Genomic DNA, 26794 nt, shown 5'->3' with positions numbered 1-26794 from the left:
ATCGGGCGGCGCGAACCACCGGTGGCTCACACTTTTTCACCTCGGCAACGCAACGCAACGCGACGCGACGCGACGCTACGCTACGCTACGCGACGCAACGCAACGCGACGCAACGCGACGCGACGCGACGCGACGCAACCCAACGCAACGCAACGCGACGTGACCCAACCCAACGCAACGCGACGCTACGCTACGCGACGCAACGCAACGCAACGCAACGCAACGCGACGCGACGCAACGCGACCCAACCCAACGCAACGCAACGCAACGCAACGCAACGCAACGCGACGCGACGCTACGCTACGCGACGCAACGCAACGCAACGCAACGCAACGCAACGCAACGCAACGCGACGCAACGCGACGCAACGCAGAACGCCCTTTGCGTGGAAGATTGAACGACGAGCCGACAAATGATAAATACTCGCGGAATTAGCATTTTCGCGAACAAACGAGCCAATTGCCGGCATGTGTCCAGGATCAGCGTCATAATATTATGCGTAATCGCTTTTGGTTGCCAGCTGCTTGCCGTTTCTTGCCGCTAGACGAACACCATCCGCGCAACCTGGAACCTCTTCTAATATCCTTCGAGTACAACGACCGCGCTCTTTTTGTCTCCGAAGGGTTGCCACACGATGCCGAATTTCTTGCGATAACGAGATCGAAAATGTCCCATTTGCTCGGAAATATCATTTCAAATTCCGTCTAGCGAATCGCTTTCATTATCATCGAAACGTAACTCTAGTAAAAGTTTGACAACGACTCGAAGCTGTCAACGCGGCGAGAAATAAAACCAGCGAGATGATATAAATTTCGAAAATGGGCGCGCGGTTAATCCGACGAAGCGGCCGTTACAAGGTATCCTATATACATACACACCGTGGCGGATACCGTAGGCAAAGTCTCCCATAGATCACTAGAAAGCCCTTACGATATGGAAATTATTCCGCGTTCACGCGACCACGAGGCGTCGGGAATATTTCCATCGTAAATTACAGGAATTGGTGATTTAACCGTTGCTACGCGAAAGGGGTTGGCAACGATGGTTGCTCAACGGTGTCACCCTGTTCGAGAATCTACGATGTAGCGCCTTTCTTTGATTAGGACCCCTATAACGAGCTAAAAAATGTTCTCTCGAAACGATATCTCGAAACGAAGAGAGAATACGTCAAGGTGTGTACGGAGAGTCTATCGACGCTCGACTAGCACCGTTCTTGACCTCGAGAACACTCCGGAAAGCAGAAGAAGAACGAATACTCACCGCTCGTAGGAATTTGGGGTCGTGCAGAGCTCGCTCAGCATGCAATCCAAATCGGTCGCCAGGGAATTAAGCAGCTGAAAGAGAAGCAAAAAGAGTTAGGGTTAGGGCTGTCGAAGCACACCTCGCTTCGCAGCGGTACATCGATCGTGTTTAACCGTTTAACGAGTACGCGTAAAATGAAAAGATTCGTTTCGCTGGAATTACAGCTCGCAAGGATAGATATAGCGTCGCAAGGTTTGCATTGTACAGCGAATGCCCTCTGTATTTGCATTGTATCGTCGAGTCGGAGCCCGGAAAATTAGAAGGTTTCCATCCGGAGGCACTTTCGCAAAGTCAATATTGAACGCGGAGGAAACGTCCGATAAAGTTTCACCGTTCAAGACGAAGGCGGTATCGAGTACGGTAGCAGAGGTAGCAGAGGTAACATCTTGCTCGATTCTCGATGCTTTTATATCTACCCCCGATCGGATCGCGACACCTTTCTCGGATCGAATATCTTTCTCGCGAACCGTCGCGGCCAATTAACGCTCGAATCCAGAAGTAAACGATGTATTTCGAAAAAGAACTGCTCGCTTCGGTCGCATTTTTTCGAGACTCGACTCGCCAATGCCCGCTGCAATAATGCGATACAACCGAGTGTAACGCCCATTCTCGAGCGCAATTTAAATACCACCAGAACCCTTAAAGGGTCATCGTGAGAATGTAATTGCAATTCGACCCTAACCCTCGCCTCGCTTCACAACCCTCGCTCAACTCCGCGTCGACGTCGGCGTCGGCATCGGCGTCGCGGACAGCGATCCATCGATATCGAGTCCAGTCGTGTCACGAGTACGTCATTCCTTTCAACGAATCTCTCTTGAATTTCAAACGGTTAATTCGTTTCGATTCTATTCGATGTCTTTGAAAATTTAACACGATACCTTCGATTTGGGAATATTTAGCTTGCACGCGCAACTTGGTGGTGTACGCGTATTCGGTGTGAGTCATGCGAGCAACCAACCATGAAACCCTACAGGACGCTGGTTAGATATTCCAGCTGCCGAACCTTTGCTCGCAAACCCGATGGAAATCGATGGAATCGCCGAACCAACGAGAAGGCTGAGGATAGACCTTGGAATTTGTAAACCGTCCTCGAGCGTTTCCGCTGAAAACTGTTAACGCGATATGTACGATGCGCTGTTTAAAAATATAATAAATAAAAAGAAACGATTCCACTAGCCTAACGGACACGGATAAATGCACTCGCGACGAGAGCGTTCGAGTATGTCCCTGTTCAAAATGTGCATCGTTCGAACATCATTTTCATCTTTTTTCATCATTGTTGTATGTTAAGTAGGTCGCTGCTTTTTAAAAATAACCCCCAAGCGGAAACCAAAAGTATACCCTCGAGAGAATAAAGACTATGTAAAAAGGGCACGGGCGACCGTGACATAAACGTGTATAGAACTCGCGATACACATGGTCACGTATGGAAAATTTGAAAAGCGTTCGCATAAAGGACCGGTGCAACCGCGTCATTCGGCTATTTGCAAAGCACGAATAAGCTCGACTGCTTCGTCGCGAGTCCGGCCGTGGCCGAGTTAGCGGGATTTTCAATCTGGAGCTTTTCAACCCCTATGAAAGATGCAGGGACGATTTTCGTGTCCCTGGCCAAAATACGCGATTCGCTCGTTTTTTTCATTCTAAACTCCACGATCTTCGTTTTAGATAGGTCCAAAGGTCTCCAAGTGGTTCTCGAGGTAAGAGGTTATTCGTTGCAGCGAAGGTCGCGTCGACGTCGCTTCGAAGATTGAAATACGGAATACTCCTCCTTTGCCAATTCTTTGAAAGCATTCAAACACGTACGTTACCGCGCGAAAGCCTCGGTACACGCGTCCACGATTAAAACGCGCGACGGTCCAAGGGCACCTCCGCTGAAAGCTGAAGAAAAAGGAGGCCATTGGAAGAGCAAACGCGACGCAACGACATGGCAGCGCGCTTGAATTAAAATGGCCCGCTGAAACTCATTCCCCGAATTAAACGGATTAGATCCAATCAGCACCGGCCGCTGTCGTTGCTGCTGCGCAACACGTTGTACCATTGTCGCCGTGTTTAATTCAATTCCGTTCTTTGTTTAATTAAATTCGCTGACGGGGAAGAATACGCGTCATGGACCAAGATTTCGACGACGAATCGGTTACATTTTTCACGGATATCCGCGAACGCGATTAAGTTGGTTCGTCTGTCGAAAGTTTCCATCGAGTTGGCGATAACCGTTGGCGAAGTTAAAATAATCGTCGCGGTTCTATCCGAGTCGATTTCTATGCACCGCGCGACCAAGCACGGTCGACTTGGCGTGGTTATTTTCACCGGGTGTTGTTTATACCAGTCACAGCTAGTAGCACGCGGAACGTAGAGGGGGTGCGACAACGATTAGGCGTCGCAAACGACAATTAAACGGGCTCTGGTGGCCGGCAGCTCGTTATCGTAATGGACGATGCACGCACATAATGCACCCGACCGACAAATAAACCTCGAACACGCGTCCGGTTAGCGGCGCGCGTCTCCCGCAAAAGTCGAATGTCCACTGTCGATGCCGTTGTAAGAATTCGTTTAATAGGGACACGTTCAACGGAAGCGTCGAGTATAACGGGTGTCTCGACAAACGCTTTCCTGGCACGATCGACCGATTCGCTACTCGGAATGCCCCGAATGAATACAAGAAAATCTCCAAAGAAAAGTAACGAGAAGAAACGCGGATAAGCAAACTAAAGTTTAACGCCGGTTGCGAGTCCACGTTGCGGGTCGTGCGTACATAGTACATACACGTACCTGTACGTATACGTACAAGTACATACTCGTAGCCGGGAATCGATACGAACGAGCCACCAGCTCGCCGTTCAATTTCCATAGCAACATCTGATCCAAACAAACGCGACTTCTCGATACTCTTGCATAGCTGTCAAAAGTGAGCTCAAAGCGTAGGATACATTTTTCAAGGTATCGCGATAAAGAAAAAAGAAAGTAGAAACTAGATCTCGAGTAAAGATACGAGCACCTCTGACTTTTTCAGCGAAAAAATTCACCAAGTCGAACCTCGACTCGCTCCAAGGATATCGTCCCTTTGCAGGGTCCAAGTCTCCTTTAAGTCGTCGACGTCGTAGCTTAAAGGGGCGCGTTCTACGGGACGCGGACGCCACGTGCCCCCGAAGAACATAATCCCGGTGAATGATTGTAAGGTCGCTATTGCGCGCTCTCGAGATTCCGACTTTTACCATCGTATATCCTTCCAAATAATTTAGCATCGTTTTAACTTGATTGAACCAAGGATTTATGGCCACGGTTTTGCGCCTTCCTCTTTCCCACCCACTCTCGCATCGTCAAACTTTTTTCCACGTCCGTTGCGCGTCGATGGGTTAGCTTGTCGACGTTAACTTATTTTTTCTCTCTTTTTCTCAACATCGATCGATCGACTGGTAGCGATCATCGCGAGACGGGACTCGCTCGCTGCACGCGTGCACACGTACATGGACGCATACGTTAAAATAAACTGAATAAACAGAATGAACTAACAAAAAAAAAAAATAATGTTACCATCGCGCGCAATCCCGTTGCGACTAAAACTCCAAACAATCGTGTCACGAAACAATGTTCCTTCGACACCCGGTGCGCATCGATCGAACCATATCAAGGGACATCGCAGACGCTCGCACCGCGGCCGTTTCGGTGTCTAGAAAGTTTCCTCTCGGTCTCGGGCAACTGTTGGTACTGTCCGAGGATGTCTATGTCCGTGGTTCGAATTGACAAATTCTCTCGTAGGCTTCGATAAGCTCGCACGACTTACGCGTATCCTCCTGGATAGAGGGTTGTCCGTTCTTATCCACGCGCAGACTTGAAGCGTTTTTAAGCCGCGAGGGACGTAATAGTCGTCGTAAGGGTGGAAGCGACGGGAAAGGACTCCGTGTTCTCGCATAATCGTCTAGACAGCTCGGCCATTGAAATTCGAGTTAATTGCGTCACCTGCGGCCACGATTGCGGAGCCATTTGGCTTCGCTCGTTCGTAGCGAGCAGTTATCGACAGAGGATGAAAACGATTTGTTTAAAGTAATTTACGCGCTCGTAAAGCTACCTAAACGTGCCAAGATCGTAAACGATTAATCGTTCCTTCCATCCTTCGAAACAAAGGACCCTCGAGTCGCGACGCAAGCGCGGAGAGCGACCGGAAATGAAAAGGAAACATCGCCAACATCAATTCTACAATGGCAAGATATGACTCTGGTGCACGACAAAATTTACATTAAACGGGATTCCTTCCGCTGACTCGGCTTTCCTCTTGCCGACCCTCCAGCCACGACGATACTTCACTTTTTGCCTCTTTGCATACCATACGTTCGAGTTACCCGCCTACGGTGATATTTCTCCCATCGTTTAGAAAATTCCGGCCACGTTACTCGCTCGATACCGACACAAAAATCGGGAAGAGACGTATCCGAGGAGTGAAAAGTAGACGCCAACTTTGATACGAAAGGCATGGAATGGAATGGAAATTTGAAACGCCAGAAGAATGGAGAAAATCGAGTAGAGCGCCACCGTCTGGTGTTTCTTAGATATTTGTCGTCAACTTTCCTTCTCGTAGTCACGACCGACGAATTATTTGCGTCGCTGCCCTTCGGTCCGTATGTGTCGCGACTTTCGAGGCTACGTTTACCAGCGTCGTTCACGCAAAATCGACGTCTTCGAGTTTGAATTCACATCGGCGCCGCGCGTCGGCGTCGTTCTCGTTTCCCGGATTGTCGCTTGTAAATAACCGGCTATTGTCGCACGACGATACGATTACAACCGGTATCCGTGGACATCTCGCGATAAGGATAAGGGTTACGCAGGATCCTCGTATCAGAAGTTATTTGGACAGCGATAAAGCGAGCCCCGAAAGCGACTCCAATTCTTTTTCTGAGATTGCGACGGCTTGTGTTCGCGAGGTGGACAAGTGACCCTTACCAAATGCTATTCTGGAATTGAAAGTGCTGGAACGACGTATACGGATCATCGAGAGTTGATTTGTTGTTTCCCGGCATCTGCTAGTCCGCTATTCGACCTAATCGTTTTCCGCGTGCCTTTTTATTTCGCTCGAAATTGTCAAGATCAACGTACGTTTGCGGTATACATATACTTATCATTTTTATTCACCATTAAATAGCTGGACGCATTGCTGCCCGTGGATTCCCTCTTCCTCGGAGACCCAAAGTCCCTCTGTATCAACGACGTCATTTTTTCTTCATATTAATCGTAGTCGCACGATGATTAATCGAAACACTTTTCCAAAAAACACGCGAACCGACACATCGAAAATTGTCGCGCACCACAGGAGCCGTATCTGTAATCAAACCAGAAACACAGTTTCGTTTAACATGGAATAATTCAACAGTGATTTCACGCGCGTCCTTTCAAGTTCGGTACACTCCACTTCACTCATCGGGACTCGAAGGTACAAACTGTTCACCGTTACGATCAATGCCCGTCTCTCTTATTCGGAACCCTCCTCATCGCGAGGATCGCGACGAATTTCCGCCTGGGTCGAATTTTGTCAGTAATTTGCAATGATATTTCATCGGTTTCGCGTGCAACCCCGGGGATTTAAATTGTAAGCTCCGCTAAAGCGTCGGCTTATGGCGTCGTCGTTAAACTGTACGAGTCTCGATGCTTGTTTCAACATCTTTGGATTTACGAGCGTGGATTAAATCGGCGAACGCTGTGCAAAAGACACCGCGATAAACTCCACGGGCAAATGTTATTTAACGAAGGTCGCCGTTTTGCCTTGAGACAATAATTTGTTGCGATGCGCGAAAGGTAATCGAGTGGGAACGACGATTACGGATTACACGTTTTCCAGATCGAGAATTTTTATTTTCTCTAGCGGTCTCCAAGTGACACGCAAATTGAACTGTTTGCACTCTGATCTTTCTTGTTTGCGTTGTTGGCAAAACCATGCAAGACTCGCGTACTCGTCGGTAGGTCGCGTTAAACGATAAGATTAAAGAATGACGGTATCGAAGCCGCGAGTCAAAATTTGTTTATTTCTCGTCCGGAAATTCGAATGGATTAATTCGCTTTTTGTGTAAATTATAGTTGGTGTTATATCTGGTTGTTTCAAACGAACGAACGAACGAACGAACGTTCATTCGTAGGCTGTCTTACAGTTGTCTGATGTCATCGGCGAGGATCGTTCGGACGATTTCGCAAGTCGATTTTAATCGAGACCAATCAGGGCAATGACTGTAGCTACCAATGAAGAATAATGTTAAAGCGTTATATGGGAACGCGGCTCGACTGGACGAGAATGATTTAACGACTAACACGAACACCGTTATTTTTCTGATTCTTCTAAATAATTTTCTGGGTAAAAGAATTTATTTGGAATCGCGAATAAACAGCTGTTGGAAATTCGCACTGCCCGTGCGTAGTTTAAATTCGAATTCGTTAAATTCGTATCTAACATGGTTTACCTTTATCCATAGCCACTCGATGCTCCTCGACCGAGCTTTTAGGTCTCTAAATTCAATTCATCGTCTACGATGGATCGAACGCGAGGGGAAGTTCCGCGCGCCCCGACAACGCTAAGCAAATTCTTGCGTGAAAATCTTGCCAACAATGCGGCAAATTATACACCCCGTGAACGCAGCGCGTACGTTGAATATCGTGGAGTTTGTACATATACAGCCGCGATATAATTGAGGAAATACAATTAGAAAAAATCGTGCGCTACGATTCACCGCGCCACTCGAAGACTCGAAAGTTAATCGTCGTTCGTTTCTCTTCTCCCTCGTTCGTCGAAAGTCATTCTATCTCAAGGGTGACTATTTTCACCCAACCGGGATGCAAAGCGAGGTCTGCCAAGGGTCTTAATAAAGTCGGGATCAGGTGTCACGGGCAAAACGTAAAAATGTCAAAAGTAATAAGCCTCGGTAGAGAGGTTTCTCGGGGAAAACGCGACGCGACGCGTCACCCCCGGTTTCGCGTTCGGTTTCATTCCTCGAACAAAGCTGCGCGCGCGATAGAACTGTCGATCAATCCTCCATCGTAGACGTAATCTCGACATTTTTGTCTCGTTAGAAGTTCGCGAAGCCCGCGAATACGGCGACTCTTTGCGGAGGGGTGGCTCGAAAGGGGCAGAACACGAGTTCGAAACGGAGCATGTATTTATGCGCATAAATGCGTGTTTAACAGGTTTCCAGGTTCGGGTAAAGAGAGAAAATATCTCGAGGTCGAGTGAATTTTCGTTGGAAATAAAAAATATTTTGAATAATTACCTAAAAAGACTGGCAAATGGTAGACAACGTTTAATCGCTCGAAATTATTAGTATACGGTCGGCGTTCTTCGCGAGAAGTATTACTTATGCTTATGACTTTTGACTGTTATGGCAACGCCGGAAACGGTTAAAACAGAGTCACGATGGACGATCACCATACGAAATCAGCTTAAATTGGCTCGGAAGTCTGGCCCGCATACCCCTATGCGGACTCAATGGAAACGAACCCTGACACGCGTCTCGTCTTTTTTCGTTTCGTTGTTCACTGGAAAAAAACTTTGGAAAAAAGAGACACTCCATGAAGAACGAGAGAAGGGCATCTCGCCTAAAAACTATTTTTGTTGTTTTTTTTTCACTCGAGAATCGTTCCCATGGAGCCAAATATGCAAGATTACTCCGTTTGGTTTGCGGCGTGTCCAGCCGCAATGTAAATTGCCATTAATGAAACGGAGTGCAACGGTGAAGCGTTGAAATTACAGCGACACCGTTTCGTTATCGTACGAGAAGAAAGGGAGAGAGCGAGGCTGGGAGACGGATCAGGCTAAAAAGGCACGACGAACCGTTGCGTTGGTGTGTAAAATGATAAGTTGATAAGTAACAAGCTCGAATACACTTTAAAAAGATACGGTCCTTTGGCGTGTTACATGTGTACCGGGTGTTCGAAAAAAAAAAGTTGAGGAATTTACGAGCGTATAGACGAATGAAAATGTGTGTTCCGTTCAACTACGATAAATAACTCGACGCAAATCGCGTATGGCTCGTTTGCGAATCCGTGGAAGGATTTTCACAAGGACACAACGGCGACACGGACGCTTTGTTTTCAAGGAAGAAGCATTCCGTAAGAGCAGCGAGCGTAATTCCGGCACGCCCCGCCGCGTCGAACGAATCGTTCCCTTGGTCGCCGTGCGAGGCAAAAAAAATGTATACAACACCTTTGGGTTACGTATACAAAGTATAAACCAACAAATGCATCGACGAATCACTGTCAGACCTAACCACGTGTTTTCAAATTCCTTGTACAACCGTGCAGGCACGATCTGATCGAAACGATCTTTAGCAAAATGTCGCGGAAGGGGACTGCGACCAGAGAAAGACTCCAGCACCACTGGTTGCAGCATTAACACCATCGTTGCCATCAACCTCCTCTTCGTCACCACTTCTCCAACACCAACCGTTACCACCAGCATCAACGACTGTGCTCTTACAGTTACAGCTTGCCGACTTTCACGGAGCCCGTACGTTGCGTTGCGGCGCACGTATGCTACATATACTCGTACATATACATACATACAGTAAATAGTAATAATTTCTTGTCTCGAGTTTCCGAACAATTGCTCGTGTAAACGCAATGTACGTTTGTCCGAGTACTTGTAAAGAGAGTTGTTCGAGTGATATATGCATCGCAAGAAGAAATATTCCGTGTAATATTTTTCAGTAACGACATTCATGTTTTCTCGGCTAGAATTTCGTTGCCGACTATGTTAACCATGTTGTACGATCCGCGCATTATGACAATGAAAATTTCACGCAGCAAAGTAACTTTTGTCCTGTCAGCTTAACGTGATTCGATACAAACAAGAGCGTGAAGAAATAAAAAATACAGAGAAGAAAGATGCGGAGGCGCGTATTGGTCCGGCGACGCCGCGGCGCTGAATCATGCAACTAAAATACACCGAGCGTACGTTTTGTACGTTGCCGCGAGTAGGTAATAGGTATGTCTTGGTTAAAAGAAAGGAGGAAGGAAAGACGGACCGAACAGAGTTTCAACTGTTTATTAATAAACGAGACCGCGGTAGAGTCGTTCGCACGGAAGATGAGGAGGAGGACAAGTTCCTTTGTGTTGAAATAGAAAATTATCGACCGTCTCGTTATGCCCGATAACGTACGATTACGTACCTATGTAATTAGATTTTCGAATAGGTCGATAACAACGATTTGAAACGTATATTTAACAAAACTACTCGACGAAAAAAAAATAGGAAAACGATGGGAACATTGAAAAGTATTGCATCAAGTTCCACAGGTATCGCTAATTAACCGCACTAAACCACCTAATTGTATTCGAGACTTCCGTTGGGCGTTTTTATTCCTCCGTTCGCAATGGTGGGTATGGTATATACGTGTAATTAAGAAAATTACAGCATCGTCAGAAAACGTACTCCCAGTACCGCGTTAACATTACAATTCACCCGAAACATTATCGTTGCGTAATCGATTGCAGCAATTATCTAGAATTAATCAAAACATTATACGAAGAATGTAACAGTGAGCGTCTCGTAATCGAAGAAAATAAACAAGAAAAATCTTATTTGAAATATTATTTTCTTCGATTAAAATGGTCCATATTTAAAATACGAGGCGAGTGTCTTCCTCTTTGTTTTATTTGAAATTATACGAAAATTACGTTTAAAACGTTAGTCCGTTCGATGCTGAAAGTGTAGTTTATTTTATCAGGCAACATACACGCCAGATATTGTTGACGAAGATTATTTTCAGGAGCGTTACAATTTTAGTTTGTTTATCATCAAATGGACGTGGTCTCGCTCGAAACTCAGGAAACGGATACGATTATGCTTGTGCTCGTGTGCGTGCGTAACGTCAAACGAAACGTAGAAATAGTCTGCGATATGAGTCGAAATCATTTTTTTTTCTTTACCTCGCTGCTTCCTGTTTCATTCATGAAAAATTCAAGTCCACGCTTTCCAGGGGAGATTTACGTTGGAAAATGACTTGGAATTATAATAGTAGAAGCGATCCGTATCCGTAACTCCTCCGATGGTATGGCGTGGCACATTCGATTAATCGCAATATTTGTTTGTTACCTGAACCTGATTTCACGTTTCAATCACCGTCAGATTTCAGCGCGAACCATAGAATTTCGTTTCAGAGCGTTTAAAGTCGAAATGTAACGAAATGTATTCAAAGTTGGAAATTGGATGATTGACGCGACGCGATGGTATCCCGAACCGGTAACGCGACTTATCTATGTATTTTTACCCCTTCGTCGACTATCGTCGCAAACGAGAATCGGTAGATTAGAAACGTTCGGCTCGCGATAGAGAGAAAACGAGTTTGTGACTCACATCTCGCATCGTGCCGGAAGAGCGCGATGCGTATACATATGTATCTCGGGAGCCGAGAGCCAACCTTTTTCATCCTTGAAGCGAAAAGATTGGCTCGCTAACAAATTCGAAACGACGATATCCAAAGAGCTCGGTACGATTTCGTTACGCGAAAACTGTTTCAATTGCTACCAATAATCGAGCGCGTATTTGTTTTGTTCGTGTAAAGTCAAGATCACAAACGATAATAAACGCAGCTTATTTCAATGAATGTAGAGGTCGATAAAAAGTCTAGTTGTTCGTATTTGTAATACACGTATAAACTGTATTCGTATCGTAGAAGCTAGACGGATCGAAGATCAACATTATAATAATATGAACATGTTAACGTAACACTGACGAGGCAGCAGCTTATCGACGCAACGAGACGTTTGTTACCCAACCTTATCCTATAAAACGCGTACTCGGTTATTACTGCTAATTAAATGCGTTCAATTAGGACTCGAACGACCCTGTCGGCGCTGCGACTTCTCGGCGGTCGCGTTATTTACATAGCGTACCCTTCCCAACCCTTTTCTTTCCGCGATTTTCTCTCGAATGCTCTTGCCTTTCTATCTTGTTGTCTTTTCCCGTTTGTTCAGAATCTGATTTTCTTCCACGAACACGAGACGAGATCGTCGGCTCTCGTTAACCCACGTAAAAAGAGGATCGACGAGATACCGTTTCCCTTTGTCTTGTCAATTCCTTTTGCAGGATAACGAACTCGAGCAAAAATTGAGGTTCGAGGCGTTACTGGTTGGAAAGTGATTTTTGTCTCATCTACTCGGTCGTCCAGGTTTCCGAAATGTTTACGAAACCAGTTACATAGGTAAACAGGGCGCAATGCCAACGATGTAAAATTGATTAAATAACAGAGGTGATTCGATCGACATTGAAAAACGGTTCGACGAGTACGGTTCAAGACACCCAAGTTACTCCTAGTCGAAATTTATCCCGTGAGAGGGCATCTTGGAATTTTCTCGACGACTAAAAATACTATGGTATGCGCGATACAAAAATTTCGTCACGATGCCGATGCGACGCGCCATCGAATCCAACCCGAAGAATTCGATCGCGCAATACCGGGCTTCCTTCACCCACATTTCTGTGGATGTCGTATGCGCGTTTCCAAACAACGATCCGCGAAATCATAACGGCAACTTTCTCTGTTATCTGTCGCGCATTTAAGATCCACGGATACTTTTAAGGCAGCGACGCGACGCGACGATGCAAGGCTTGAAAATTTGCTTCGTAGCGTTACCAGTCTATGGTTACAATAAGTGGAGAACTTTTCTGAAAAGAAATCGACTCGAGCGATAATTTTGTATGGAAGTCGGTCCTTACAGCGTTATATAAAACCAGCGAACTTGTCATCAATTCGACAAACACCGTCTTCTCTTGTAATTCCATCGCGAATGTCGAATTATCCGAGAAGCAAATGACGATGGATCCTGCCGTTCGAAACCGTACAGAAGAGTTTATAAGGAGAAGACTGGTCAAAGAGGGCTCCAGTCGTACAATTTAGAGAAGCACTATTTTGCTTTTCTTTTTCATCGATATTTCTTTCCACTTTATTCGTCTTGTGTCGGATGAAAAATTTAAACATGTATTTGAAAGCGTTGTTCAGCGCAATTTTGTTTCTGGTTGTAACGTTTCAACCAGTAAAAAGTGTAAGTTTGCTGTTAACGTGAGCTTACTGCTTCGTACATATAAAACTACTGTAATAAGTGTATTTTTTTTATTAACGCAACGTAGGCTATTACTCAAGAGCAAATGGAAAAAATGGCCAAGTCTATGCGAGCCTCCTGTTTGCAAAAAATTGACACCACCGAAGGTAACGTTAACGTATAGATAAATTAACGTAGCCACGGATTTTAAATTGAATTTTCGTGTAATTTTGTAGAACTAGTCTCTGGGATAAGGAGAGGAGAATTTCCGGACGATTACAATCTCCAATGTTATACGAATTGTATCATGAAAGCAATGAGAAGCGTGAGTAAGAAGAAATGTTATTTATTATGTTACTTATTGAAACTCGCAAAGGTTGCTCTTTTACCTTGTACTTTTCTGTCTAGTTCAGGAATGGAAACATTGACTTCAACATGATAAAGAAACAAATAGATGCGGTGATGCCACCCGATATCGGAGCTCGATTAAAGAAAGCCTTAATGTCGTGTAGCAACATAGGTAAGAGAAAACTCTGATATGTATCGTACAATACGTTTGTTTTTATGTGTAATAATAGCACGTGAAATGATCGTTCAACGATTACTCGTTTTTTTAACGATATACGCAGAGTTCGACACCGACCCGTGCAAAATGTCCTACCAATACGTGCAATGCATCTACCATGCGGATACGGAAATATTCTTTTTCCCTTAGAGGATTAAGGGATAGACGAGAAAAAGGAGAAAACTGATCGACGTTGTAATCGATGTTTTCCTGTTAAATTTAATAATAAACACCACGACCAGACGAAAAAGAGTCGAGCGGAACTCTGTTTGTGGTTCGCGGACAAACAAGGGATACGAAGACGAACGTAATCGTTTCGTGCAACGATAGCCAAAGTTTTTCTTCTTGACGAAACTCATCGTGTTTCATCGATCCGAAATTCATTTTGAAACGTTACTTCACCGTTCCTTTGTTTCCTGCGACCCATCGACAGACTTTTCTTTTCTCAATTTTCTGCTATTCCTGACCTGACAGAAGGAAGTTATTATGAACTTTTACCGCAAATTATCGATCCTAATATTCTTTCCAAAAATCTAACGAGTAGTTATTTTCCTGTTTTACCTCGTCGTAATACCAAACGATAAAACCAATCGAGAGCCAACTAAGATCCAAGATGAGTTCGGAGAGATCAGTGTTGGGAAAATTGAGTTTTATTAGGCAACGATTCGATGATAGTTTAAAGAAAAATGATGTATGGTCGATGGAGAACTATTCTCGTATCGTTGTGGTTCAATTGTCCTAAATGGGTCGATCGATCGAATCGGATCGGATCGGATCGATAACAGTTGCGACAGAAACGATCCGAATGTATCCGCTATCAGTCGCGATACCGTAATTGCATAATCGGCGCGGCGCGCGGCGTCGGCGTACCTAATTATGTGACTGCATTACTCCTCCATTTCCGACGCAGCTGTTAACCTCTGAGATTGTCCTCTCGAAAACAAAGGAGGCGAGTATACGATTTAATATCGTAGAGCGAACGCGGTAATCACCGGTTGAACGTGTCACCGAAGATACAAAAATTGGCCGTTCTCCTACTGCGACACCGACTCGTTATAAAAGGGAACGGAGGTGCTGTTTTTCGTTCGATTAATCCAAGACGAATTACTCCTGTGGTACGTCGGGTCGCGTCGCATCGCGACGTCTTTCGTACGTTTCTTTTCCATATACAACTGCTGAGGGAAGTGCGACACCGAGTAACAAGGGGGAAAACAAGAATATAACGCGAAAAGATATACGAAAAGAACAAAGATGAAGAAGATCAACGTTTTCCTGCTTATCGCTTTCATGCTCGTCCTGATCACCGTCAGGGACACCGAAAGCGTGAGTCTTGGTCGATTCTTTTCGTATTCGCGATTCGTGTAATAGACTCTACCTACTACGATACTTTCTTTCGTAGAAAAAAATGACTATAGAAGAGGCCAAGAAGGCTGTTAAAAACTTGAGGAAAGTTTGCGCGAAGAAGACAAACGCTCCGAAAGGTATAGATTCAGATTCAGATTCAACTCGTTTTCCTATCGTCTCGAATATTAGATGTTAAGATTCAGCACAACCACCGATAGTATATTATAACGTAGCGTTTCATTCGATTCATACCATTAGTACTTTAATTGTATTTTATCAAGCACGATAACAATCTTGTCGGATGTTGGCGCGTAGAACTTTTAGATGGTCAACACAAAGGCGAATTTCCAAAGGATGAAAAGCTGATGTGTTACATGAAATGCGTACTAACCACGTCAAAAACTGTAAGTGACATCTCCTTCGATAGCGTAGACTAGTTATCGATGTCCTATTAAAGTACGTTATCGATAGAAAAGTACGTTTAATTTTAGATGAAAAACGACGAAATAATGTACGATTGGTTCATAAACAATGCTCGTCTCATGTTGATGGAAGAATATGCTGACCGAGTTCAATATGCGGTGGAATTGTGTCGGAGCAAGGGTACGTCACGAATACGATGATACGATTAATGATATTCGTATCATCCGACAGGAATAAATTGTAACGATTTCGATAATCGTCGAAACATTTCAATTTGTTTGCAGCGACGGCAACGGAGGGATGCGAGCTAGCGTGGCAGTTTGGCAAATGCATCTACGAGACGGATTCAGAGGTGATTTTTAAATACGATTACGCCGATTCTGACATTTTCGGCATACTCGTTTTCGTACCGCGTTCGTACTGTGCTCGTTTCATCTAAAACGAAACTTGGCTATCGCCCCTTAAAATGGCCTTTTTCCGATGATCGCAAAACAGGAAATATCATAGTCATCGACTCGACTTTTCCGAGTTGCACCATTACGCGAACGCCAAGCGACTACATAATCTGATCGATTCGCGAATAATAAATATCCTGACGTAAGATTTACGATCGATGATGATGTCGATGAAAGTAGAAGAATCGAAAGATCATAACAATTTCCTAAAAATGAAATAATCAATGTATCTTGTGGTAATTTGAAATTTCCAAGGAAAACGTGTCTTGCACGGGATAATCAAAGTTTGTCTCGTTACAGCTCTACCTGGCACCATGAACGATTCGTCTATGACGAAATTACAGAATGATCGGATAAGCAAGAGGAGTGCTCAAGCATCGGTTTGTCGTCGTCGTCGTCGGCGGCGGCGTCGTCGTGCACATCAAAAAGCGGTTAAACCTGGCTGCAGAAATTCAAAGACTAAACCATACTGTAAAAGATATTGATAAATCAATCGACGGCTATCGCCGATTAACGCGATTATTAAACTAGACATTTTACCACAATGTTACGATCGATTAAATTGTATCCTACACTTACTACAACTACAATTCTATTTGAAACAACGCGTAAACGTATACAACGTATTCATGAATTCCCTGATTTTTCAATAATAATATACATATCCTATTTACGATTCCTTTCGAATTCCGAAATGTTTGTATCTCGTCCTGAGAATAAGTTTTCTTGCGTGATCATTAAACAGCCTCGTTTGCTGTAAAAATCTACCTACGTTCGTTTACTATCGCGTTCTATTGTTAATAATAAAATAGTCAATATTGAGAAAGTAACGCGTTATAAATTTCGTATCACACAAGTTCCTGTTCCAACGCACATTTACATTATAAACAATGAAACTTGAGGAATCTAGGAATATAAGAATATTCCTTATCGAGGAATAAGACTACGACTACGAGCATTAATTTTTATCGAATCAAACGCAAACAACGACTCTACCAACTTGTTCTCTAACGACAAGTTTCCACGAAACAAAAACAACGTTTTTCTATTCCAAGAATTATACGATAAATAAATGAATTTCAAGATTCGCGGCATTCCGATTTCAGAGGAATAGCTATAGCTATAGCTACGTTCATACGCAGAAAATACCAGCTTTGTTCGTTTCACTTTGTAGCAACGGTTGTTCTCGTATTTACTAAACGACAAATACGACGACGCTATTGCTGTTGTTCTTTTATCAAACCGATCACGCAGAATCATCTTTCGCGAGAAATCCGTAAAATTGCTTATTTTTTCCGAATCCAATTGAAACAAGTTACGTAAATCAGATAGGAAGAGCAATTATTTCTCTTCCTGTTACTTCGTAATAAGATCTAACACCTTGCGCGATTCAACACATATTAACACGATTTCTATATAAATATCGTGTCGAAACATTGACAGACATCAGTCTGTTCTTTGGTTCGTTTCTTTAGCGATTTAAACTTTCAAGATGAAGTCTCTTCTGTTGACGGTCGTCTGCCTCTTCCTAGTTGCGGTGGGTAAAATATAAATATAATACTGTTGCGAGCACCCTTTGGATGCTCGCAACACATTTGGATGCGATACATACTATGTATGCACATAGGTGTATATGTATATCTATACAGAGCGAAATATATACGAATATATGTAGAAAGGTGAAATTTCCGAGAATATGCTTAAGAAATGCGTAAAGAAAAGAAATGAATAAATTTTAGGCAGTGGTACGTAGCGACAGTCACGAGGTAATGGAAAAATTCGGGGAGTTAATGAAGGATCACGTAGAATCGTGTGCCGAGAAACACAACATTTTACCGAGTAAATGACAAAAGAAATCATTTCTTTCTCTTTTTTAAATCGATTGCGTCGATTATAATTAAAGTTTGTTCATTCCAGCCGATATGGATAAATTCGCTGACATGAATTTGGAGGGCGAAGAGAGACAAAAGTTCGGATGTATGAAAGCGTGCATTATGAGAGGAATGGACATCGTAAGTGACTTATCATCAACGTTTAGGTCGCAAACAAATAGACAATTCACATGATTCGGAGTAATATTTTTTTTACGATAATAGATGGATGGCACCACTATAAAGATAGAGACTGTAAAAGAATTGATCGAAAAAGTGTACACGGATGACGATGTAATAACCAAAGAAGTCAAGGTTGCCGAAGACTGTATCGAAGAAGGTAGGCATCGATTAAACGAAACAAAATAACAAAGTTACAATCGAAAATTTTACAATTGTTTCAGTCAAAGACAAAACCGACGAATGCGACATTGGCTTCGAATTTATACGCTGCGCTAAGATCAAGTCGAAGGATGAATAATGTGTTTTCTGTAACGAAAATAACTATGTGTCTTAACGAATGTGTTAAGAATCGACGAATAACACTTAATGATTGTCAAACCACGAGCAAAATAAGAGATAGATAAGAATCGAAAGCCAACAATTTATTTCAAACTACCTTTATCGATCGTTAATCGTTAATCATTAATCGTTTACACACTCATTAATTCCCAAGTCATTGGTCAATTGTAGCAGAGTTACGTGCATACCAAATGAGATTTTTTCTCGTTCGTTTCTTTATTGTTGATACCATCTGCGATACAAGTCTCGACATTGATATGTAGCATGCATAGAAAAACAAACATGAAAGGATCGAACCTAGTAATTATCACGTGCGTAGTACCTTTTTTTTTTACAAAGTATACATTAGTAACGTCGATACACGTGATGCAACGATATTTTTTGCAATCTTATTCGCGTTATAAATAGCAAGCTCCAACAATTAAGACGATTCAATCGTTCAACAACATTTTCCACCGCAGGACAACCTATTGCAAATAGTCAAGATGAACAGTCTTTTCGTTATCTCGTGTATTTTGCTAGCCGCGGTAAGTACACAGACGATAATTTCATATAAAATCTTCACCGAAACTTAGATTCGTTTCGATTAATTTGTACTCGTTAAATCGAAGTCAATGGTTCGCGCGGATATCGTCGATGCCTACTTGGAAAAGTACAGGGAACAATTTGTAACGTGCGCCAAAGAAAATGGTCTTACCGAACGTAAGTGTTAGTCATAGATTCTTGCAACGCAACCATTTTTTAAATTGAATCTATCCCCTTATCGTCTGTTATCTGTTATTATTTTATCGGAGCGGAACGTTGGGTGTTCCTTCAACTATATTTCAGAAAATCCACGAGATGCATTCGATAACGACGCAAAGGCAGGACTCGAAGGAGCTTCGTGTCTTCGTGCATGCACGTTAAAAGCAATGGGCGCGGTAAGCGATATCGGTCGATGAAAATGGACCAATCTGTAATAAACAAATTCGCGTATCACGTTGTCGTACGGATTTCAGTTGAAAGACTCGAAACTGGACTTGGTACCGGCCATCCAGTTTATCGAAACCATTTTTCCCGAAGATCCGCAAATGGTTCAAGGCTCCAAAAAAGTGTTGGAAGAATGTGCCGAAAAAGGTAAGCCAAGCGCAAAAATGTCAAACGAATCAACTTGATAAAGAATAATTATTTATCCATCGTTAACGTTACCGTATGTCGTTTCTTTCAGTTAAAGGCACATCGGACGAGTGCAAAATGGCCTATTCGTTCATCGAATGTTTCCTAGATAAACAATAGCTTCGACAATAAAAATGATTGGATAACAACGGAAACGTAAAAAGATCAAATCTAATGATTTAACGATGTAGATTTAGCGGCAAGAGGTGCGGGAATATTAAATGACCGTCAATTGATAATCGTCTGTGCGTGCGTGTATTATGTATGTATGTATATTATTATTCATCGAAACCTTGTATCGTACTGGAACTTTGTTCACCACCACAGTACATTCTATTCTCTTTATTATATAATACATGATATATGCAACTAAACCGATAGCCTTGAAAAACATCCATCTTAAAGAAAGTTTTCATTCTTAACCGAATACGCGAATAATTGGTCGAGTAGCCAACGATTCGCAGAAGGAATATTCGCAGAGCTCGGTACTCGGTACTGCGAGAAAATTATAGCGCACGCGATTTTCGTATGACGTTTCATCATCGCGCATCGGTAATGCTGCCGTTTCGATCGCGTAATTTTCTTAAGCAGTCTCATTCCGCGATAGAAAACAATCACTTATCGTGACAAATCCGACTCGAATTGTCCGTAATGGAAGCGTTTTATGTGTACTTGAACCGCGTCTTATGTAAACTCGTTGATTCGGGGTATTATCTTGTTTCCTGCTGTACCCTGTCAGACCTTAACACCAGCTATTTTTCGGCATGGATTCTATATAAATAACATCCAAAGAGACCTACGGTTACCAGTCGGTGATACTATTCAGCGAAATCAGTTTCGAGAATCGATTCGTTCTGTCTTTTTGGGATTAAAGTTCGTATATCAATCGAACCCGAAGCATGAAAATCATCGTTGCTGTTGCTTGCGTGCTGGCGACCGCGGTGAGTGCCAAACCTCGTATCAGTGTTTTCCGTTTAATTTCTTTCGATCGTGATATCTGTCTTAACCACCGAGGCTGATTATGCCAACAATTTCAAAGCTGGCCTTTAAAAAATATAAATGTTTCGATAGTCTGTTAAAAATTACAAGTTTGAAATTAAAATCCTGAAATGTCTAGTTTCGTAAAAAATAATCGTAAACCTTATTTACGATATAGACGGTTGTACGCGGTATAGACCAAGATATCATACCAAAGTACATGGAGTATTTGATGCCGGACGTGAAACCCTGCGCCGACGAATTACATATTACAGAAGGTAAAAAACGCGTTTAAAAAATACGTTTTCTTAGACAAGTATCCACAAGTATCCACTTGGTCCGAGTACAGACTGTGTATAGCAATAGCATTGCAGCATAACAATTGAATTGCGATTCGCGATGGAAACGCATCGTAACGTCGTAAATGTATCTATTCCAGAGCAAGCTACGAATGTACAGTCGCCCCACGGTGAGGCCGACCTAAAAGTGATGGGTTGTTTGAAAGCGTGCGTGATGAAACGAATGAACGTTGTAAGTAAAGTTACAACAAACGACAAACTAGTTGACCGAATAAACCAAAATATTCCAATTTTTTATGGAATCGAACGCGTCGACGACATTTATTCCTTTTCCGTTTCAGTTGACAGGCCTTGATTTCCACGTTGAGCCAGTACTCAAGATGATAGAAACGATACACGCTGGTAATGACGCAGAGATCGATATGGTCAAGAATATTGCGAAGGAATGCGTCGGAGTGTGTAAGTGCAATATCCGAGAAAAGAAACAAAAATAATAAGCTTATCAGTTTTTCTAAATTAACGATCAAAACAAACGCGGATCCCACTTGAAAAAGTGACTGTCCTAGTTTCCCGGTTTTGTTTCGCCTGGCACATAGCGACACTGCCGTCGCTAGCTTCTTTCTCTCTAATTTTCATTTAAGAAAATTCTCGATTCCCCCCGTATTCTATCTAACATACATGTACGTATGTAGAACGCACGATACACGATCTTTTTTCTGTTGTAGTGAGTGGCGAGACCGACGAATGCAACATTGGCAACAAATACACCGACTGTTATATAGAGAAGATTTTCAGTTAACGCGATAGTCTAGCAAAAACGTTGCTCGCCGAACATTGTAAACAAATTGTAACCATCAGAAATAACCACGTCTACAAGGTTCAATAAAACGATTTAAGAGAACAACACGTTCGTCCTTGTCGTCTTCCCCTTAGCTAGTTACATATGTTTACCTTTACCTATTATTCGTTTAACTTTATTTACGCGACACGCTATCAGAGGTAGCCTGAAACTAGCGATCCTTGCAACACGTTTGCGGAACCCTGTGCCCTGTGTCCTGTGTCCTGTAGCCTGTAGTCCAAGTGAAACATGCAAGGGACGAGCACTACTCGTCGAGCAGCAAGGATCGCGTTAAGGTAAGCGACTCACGTTCTAAGGCGGTATAATGTACCCCATAATGGTCCAAGTTGCCTCGCATACACCACGGAATAAAGTTACCGCTGATCTTACGCACCGAATAGACACGTAAGAAAAGGGAGAGACATTTTTGCAAATGGTAGGCTTTGCGAGCGCTTAAAAACGCCAGCTACGTTTTCGACAAACTCGCGGAATATTAATTCTAAAGGGATCTAAAAGAAGTATCCGATTGGAAAATGATCGATGTTTTTGCTCTTAAATTTCCATGATTGTTTGGCACACAATTCGCGTTAGCGTAACGGTACCGGGAAACCTTACCGTATCTTCTCATTCTTGGTACTTATGCCTAACTATGTACAAGTAACGCGTCGAATCGATCGAATAACAGGAATTAATTGATTTACGGAATCGAACCACGACACTATTCTAGCAATTATTTTTCTCTACGTTTATCGTGCATGTTATTGACGTTACGCGAACGTAAGTTGCTTATAATCTTGGATCTTTAACCTCTACTTGTGCTTCGATATAAATGTAGCATGCCGTGCGTTCGATGTTAGTCGTAGAAATCAAACCACCGGAGTTGAAATCGAGCGTGACGATATTCTAGTTTTGGTGATAGATCTGTGAAATTCCTAACCATGAAATTATTGGTATTCGTTGCGGTTTTCGTACCCGCTTTCGTAAGTATCGAGCGTTTCGATCCGGGCCGCATGGTTTAAATAACTTATCGTTACCGTTTCTTATTATCGATACGATCCTACGCCAGCAGCTGTATCGAATATTTGCACATTTGCATATTTTAGCTAGCCATTCAGGCAACACATGACATGGGGAATCTGATCAACGGTTTTGCCACAATGTTTGAGATAAAGACGGAAGATGTCGAGACCTGTATCCGTCAAATGTCAGTAACAATCGGTAAGATGTAAATCCAACGTTGTAACTCTCTCTTTTCGATTTTCGATTTTCGATCGGTTAGCCGAAGTGTTGCCTATCTACGAAATAGATGGGACTAAAACTAACAAGAATTTTTGTTGGTTCCACAGAAGATTTTCAGCTACTCGGAACTGTGATATCAGATCCCGACATATCAGAGGTGGAAGAAGGAAACAAATTATACGAAGCGCCAGGTCGAAGAAGTATGAGAAGAGCCCTCTGCGTTATAACGTGTTGCGCGCAAAAACAAGGCAGTGTAAGTTGATCTTTAGCAAATTTATTTCGTCCGATACGATACGATACCAATTCTACATGCTGATGTGGATAATATTATTTACAAATTTTTAATCCTACCGGACTACTTGCAGATGATAGGTTCGCAAATACAAATGCCAGTCTTACAGAACATGATTAAGAAAATGACGATACCAAGAGAAGAAAAGTTGTTCTTCTCCGTAGCCGTGGCCGAATGCAACGAAGAAGGTAGGCAACCCGCAAAGGAAGCAATTTATATAGCTCGAAAACAAGGTATTTTGGAAATTTCGATTCGACATAGTTCGCCTCTGATATACAGATGTGTTAAATTAATTCCTCGGTGAAAGCGTTTTCTCCTCGATCCTTTCACCGATTCCTCTAATTCGTCCACATTGTAAACAAACAAGCGACTTACAAACCCACGTTTATCGAACGTTCTTCACGATAGATGATTAGTAGATAACGAAATATTAGTAAACATCTCACGCGCATTCCCTCCCACAGAAAATTCTCTAAACCAGCCGTATATTCTGTTTCAGTAAGAGATATCACCGACGAGTGCGACGTTACTTTCAGGTTCATCCGTTGCGTAGCTTTGAAAGTTGCATACTTTGGGTTATGACGCGGGTGAATAAGCCAAAACACCGTGGTAACGATAACAATATTTATTAGCATTGGATGGTGCTACTTGGAATATGTGCGTGGCGACTGTTCGGTGTACCTTCTGGTTCACACCTAGCCCAAGCGTTTCGTTATTCAAAAGTGACAACCGTCGCTTTCATTATATTTCTCTCTGACCGATCCGAGGTTCTAGCGATCCTCACTTTTGTTGCCAGATCTCGAGTTCGCTCGATGTATACGATGTACATTGTACAATTTTACATTTACCTTTGTTACACGATACGTACATAGCTCGCCACGATACTTTTCCTATCGATCAAATAAATTGTTAGTTTCGTCTTATACCCGACAAAGAATTCAATTTCCTTTAATTTACTCGCGCCTACATCGAATCCGCGGTTGGGCCAAGCACGGTTCGGCATAAATGAAATTATAAAGTCAAATGCAGATTCGGGTAAGCGCGTTAGATAAAGCCACTTAACGCAAACGAGCCTCATGAAAATTGCCGAAACTTTGGTCGAACGCAGCCTCGAATTAACTGAATTTGCCCAAGAGTATACTAGACGAGCAACTTTCCGTGCAATCGACCATTCGTATTTAATGCGTACGTACGTCGACAAGTTCGTATTACCGTTTCTTAATCCTTTCGCTGAAACGAATTAAAAATCAGTTTGGATTCCATTCCATCGAGAGTTGGCGTCTCGCACGAACCGACGGATAACTCTGTTACTATAATTCGATCGAGTTGTCTGGCTCTATAAAGGCTTCTAACCGTATACGATGCATACAGGGTGTATCGTAACACGTGGGAATCAGTTCGGTAATGAATTAGCAGTAAACCGTGCGAAAAGTTTACGCGAGTTAAAGTTGTTCTTTTCGAATGTTTGAAAGATCAAGAAACGTCTATTGTCGCGGCAAGTTACACTCGAAATACCAGTGGAGAAATATCAGCTCTTTATTAAGGACTAGATACGAAAGACAGTCTTCCAAGAAACCGTCTTCTTCGTGAATACCAGAATTCTTACAATTATCTCCAAACGTACTCAGCGTCCGAAACACGGTACGCGTTCAATTATGTACAAGTAAACGTTCATGTACCGAGTGCAGTGGAACGTAGTCGCAAGCGCGCACGGTTTACGCGATATACTTGTATGTAGAGTAGAACGTTGCGCACGGAGGTATTTCGCCTGGCCTGCATAGTGCATACACCAGACCTATACATTATGCATATATTACGCTCGGACCCGTACGCCTGTACGCGATGCTTCCGTGCATACCCAGCATGATGTACAGGGTGTACCAGGTGTCGTACTACATTATTTACTATGGGAGTGAAACGGTGATGCAAGCTTTGGGGCGCGGTAATCAACTGGAAATAACAACGACCGACTGGGATTGCACGCGACCGATTCCGAAATTTTTCTCCTCGACGCGTTTCTCTTTAGACGCGTGTCGGTTGATAACAATGCGTATCCAACGTATCTCTTCGTGTCGGGATCCGCGTATCACAGTCTGAAAACGGATTGCGACCGAACGATGGCGTACAATATGTACCGTTCATCGATCACCGCGTGCACGGGGATCCGAAAGTTTGTTAGCGTTGTACGATCACGCGAAACCAAGTACCACGGTGTACACGCATACAGTCACAGGGTCGTTTAAACGGCGCTGGAAATGGTCAGAGTTCTCCGTGAAAACGGCGCACCTAATAAACCTAACTGCCATAAAGACGCCGAGGATCGGGGATCACTCTCCAAAACTACGACGACCACGGTAGCTCGGAGCGAAATGCCTCCCATACTAATTTGGTTGCGCCACGATTACCACCGATAGTAAAATTAAAATGAACAGTGCGAGAGAAGGGGTGTAGAGAAAGGGTAGAAAAGGGAAAGAGAGACGTAGAGGAAAATTTCGGCGCGACATCCCTGCGTTGATCATCGTTGAACGTCGCGTCGGTTTTTGGAATGGCACCTCTCTGGGCGATTCAGGTTCGAGGGTGGAAGAAGCTAGGGCGCAACTTTACACTCGATCCTGGAGTGTAAAGACTGGATATGCCAAGCTTGGAAAGATCCGCAAAAAAATGTCAACGTTTCAAGCAAATTACTCGAAAGGTTATACATATATGGTATATCTACAACGTTCGTATCTTTGCTCGAACATCTGCCGTTACGTGTCGTCATTTTTCTCCTATACATTCCCTATCCCATCGAGTTCCTACGAAACCTGAAAACCGCGAAAGTATCGTTAAACATTTTCATCGAGTTCTCGCAGTTGGAGCAAGTTACGACGAATCTACTCTGCGAATGGAGGTCTATGCCCTGTCTGTGTCTCTCCGAATCGATTTTAAGCGCATGGACCACCATAGGCGTAGGGTAAAATGCCAGTTATCGATAAGCTTTCCGAAACTCGTATTTCAAATCATCTTTTACGGTTGAGAAATCTTAACGAATGTACCGATACGTAAAGAAAAGACTAAACGACGCATGTAAACAGCTTTATTCAAAACGAAAAGGTGTAGAAATTTGTACAAAGTCTCGATGCGTGAAGAAGACGATGGTCGGCAGAAAATCGCTAGAAAAAAACATCAAGATAGAGAAACGAGTGAACGGAGAAGAACGACATCAGTGGGAACGAACGCATCTCGATAATAAGATACATCTTATCCGACCTACCCGAGTCGTTGACATCCATTCCGTGTTATCCTGTCTTCCTATCGCCTATCTAACGCGCGTATATGTACATGGCGATAGCGTTTTCGCGGGAACAATTACGCTATTGTCGATCCAAACTTCTTTTTTTTTGTCACCCTATTGCTTTTCGGGATACAAAAATAAAAATGAAACGGATGTTTGCGATAGGTTCTAGGTATCTTTCTGATTTCCGCTATACAATTACGGTAGTTGTAAAATGTAACATGT

The 26794-nt window shown here is 43.1% G+C and overlaps 6 protein-coding genes across 13 annotated transcripts in view; 5 read left to right on the top strand and 1 right to left on the bottom strand.

Annotated features, from left to right (window-relative positions):
• Positions 1 to 26794, bottom strand: part of LOC128873136 (protein sprint) — an 81216-nt gene that overhangs the window by 52962 nt on the left and 1460 nt on the right. For 3 of the 6 annotated variants that reach the window (XM_054116464.1, XM_054116463.1, XM_054116474.1), the window contains exons 2-3: positions 6427 to 6613; positions 1261 to 1334 (exon numbers count right to left, since the gene is read on the bottom strand). In XM_054116464.1, the coding sequence (XP_053972439.1) occupies positions 1261 to 1334; positions 6427 to 6507 (155 nt within the window). In that variant the 5' untranslated portion in view covers positions 6508 to 6613. Of the gene's footprint in view, positions 1 to 1260; positions 1335 to 2180; positions 2200 to 6426; positions 6614 to 26794 lie in introns of those variants that run through there. The other 3 variants (XM_054116471.1, XM_054116467.1, XM_054116470.1) reach the window with 2 other exon arrangements.
• LOC128873139 (general odorant-binding protein 72-like) lies at positions 13134 to 14129 on the top strand. Its single transcript, XM_054116480.1, has 5 exons — positions 13134 to 13317; positions 13403 to 13481; positions 13551 to 13639; positions 13723 to 13834; positions 13944 to 14129. Exons 1-5 carry the CDS (start codon positions 13237 to 13239, stop codon positions 14027 to 14029), a joined length of 447 nt encoding a protein of 148 aa, XP_053972455.1. The 5' UTR covers positions 13134 to 13236; the 3' UTR covers positions 14030 to 14129.
• On the top strand, positions 14944 to 16679 carry LOC128873140 (uncharacterized). The gene is made up of 6 exons (XM_054116481.1): positions 14944 to 15202; positions 15279 to 15360; positions 15539 to 15627; positions 15715 to 15826; positions 15931 to 15998; positions 16402 to 16679. The coding sequence occupies exons 1-6, from the start codon at positions 15131 to 15133 to the stop codon at positions 16417 to 16419; spliced, it is 441 nt and encodes a 146-aa protein (XP_053972456.1). The 5' UTR covers positions 14944 to 15130; the 3' UTR covers positions 16420 to 16679.
• On the top strand, positions 17480 to 18562 carry LOC128873141 (uncharacterized). The gene is made up of 5 exons (XM_054116483.1): positions 17480 to 17638; positions 17841 to 17940; positions 18019 to 18113; positions 18198 to 18312; positions 18377 to 18562. Exons 1-5 carry the CDS (start codon positions 17594 to 17596, stop codon positions 18451 to 18453), a joined length of 432 nt encoding a protein of 143 aa, XP_053972458.1. The 5' UTR covers positions 17480 to 17593; the 3' UTR covers positions 18454 to 18562.
• Positions 18868 to 20023, top strand: LOC128873142 (uncharacterized). Its single transcript, XM_054116484.1, has 5 exons — positions 18868 to 19021; positions 19106 to 19196; positions 19323 to 19414; positions 19493 to 19610; positions 19702 to 20023. The coding sequence occupies exons 1-5, from the start codon at positions 18980 to 18982 to the stop codon at positions 19767 to 19769; spliced, it is 411 nt and encodes a 136-aa protein (XP_053972459.1). The 5' UTR covers positions 18868 to 18979; the 3' UTR covers positions 19770 to 20023.
• Positions 20173 to 24220, top strand: LOC128873138 (pheromone-binding protein Gp-9-like). 3 transcript variants are annotated; one of them, XM_054116479.1, is made up of 9 exons: positions 20173 to 20590; positions 20806 to 20905; positions 21067 to 21158; positions 21268 to 21385; positions 21652 to 22744; positions 22868 to 22982; positions 23111 to 23256; positions 23369 to 23483; positions 23795 to 24220. In XM_054116479.1, exons 1-5 carry the CDS (start codon positions 20549 to 20551, stop codon positions 21723 to 21725), a joined length of 426 nt encoding a protein of 141 aa, XP_053972454.1. In that variant the 5' UTR covers positions 20173 to 20548; the 3' UTR covers positions 21726 to 22744; positions 22868 to 22982; positions 23111 to 23256; positions 23369 to 23483; positions 23795 to 24220. The 3 variants fall into 3 exon arrangements, with proteins under 3 accessions (XP_053972454.1, XP_053972453.1, XP_053972452.1); XM_054116478.1 differs by lacking the exons at positions 20173 to 20590; positions 20806 to 20905; positions 21067 to 21158; positions 21268 to 21385 and having other exon boundaries at positions 22584 to 22744; XM_054116477.1 differs by lacking the exons at positions 20173 to 20590; positions 20806 to 20905; positions 21067 to 21158; positions 21268 to 21385 and having other exon boundaries at positions 22584 to 22744; positions 23369 to 23528.

This window comes from Hylaeus volcanicus, chromosome 3 (genome assembly GCF_026283585.1).
Source record: "Hylaeus volcanicus isolate JK05 chromosome 3, UHH_iyHylVolc1.0_haploid, whole genome shotgun sequence".
Lineage (NCBI taxonomy): Eukaryota > Metazoa > Arthropoda > Insecta > Hymenoptera > Colletidae > Hylaeus > Hylaeus volcanicus.
The sequence above is the reverse complement of the archived record's forward strand: the minus strand, read 5'-3'. Positions and strand labels throughout refer to the sequence as shown.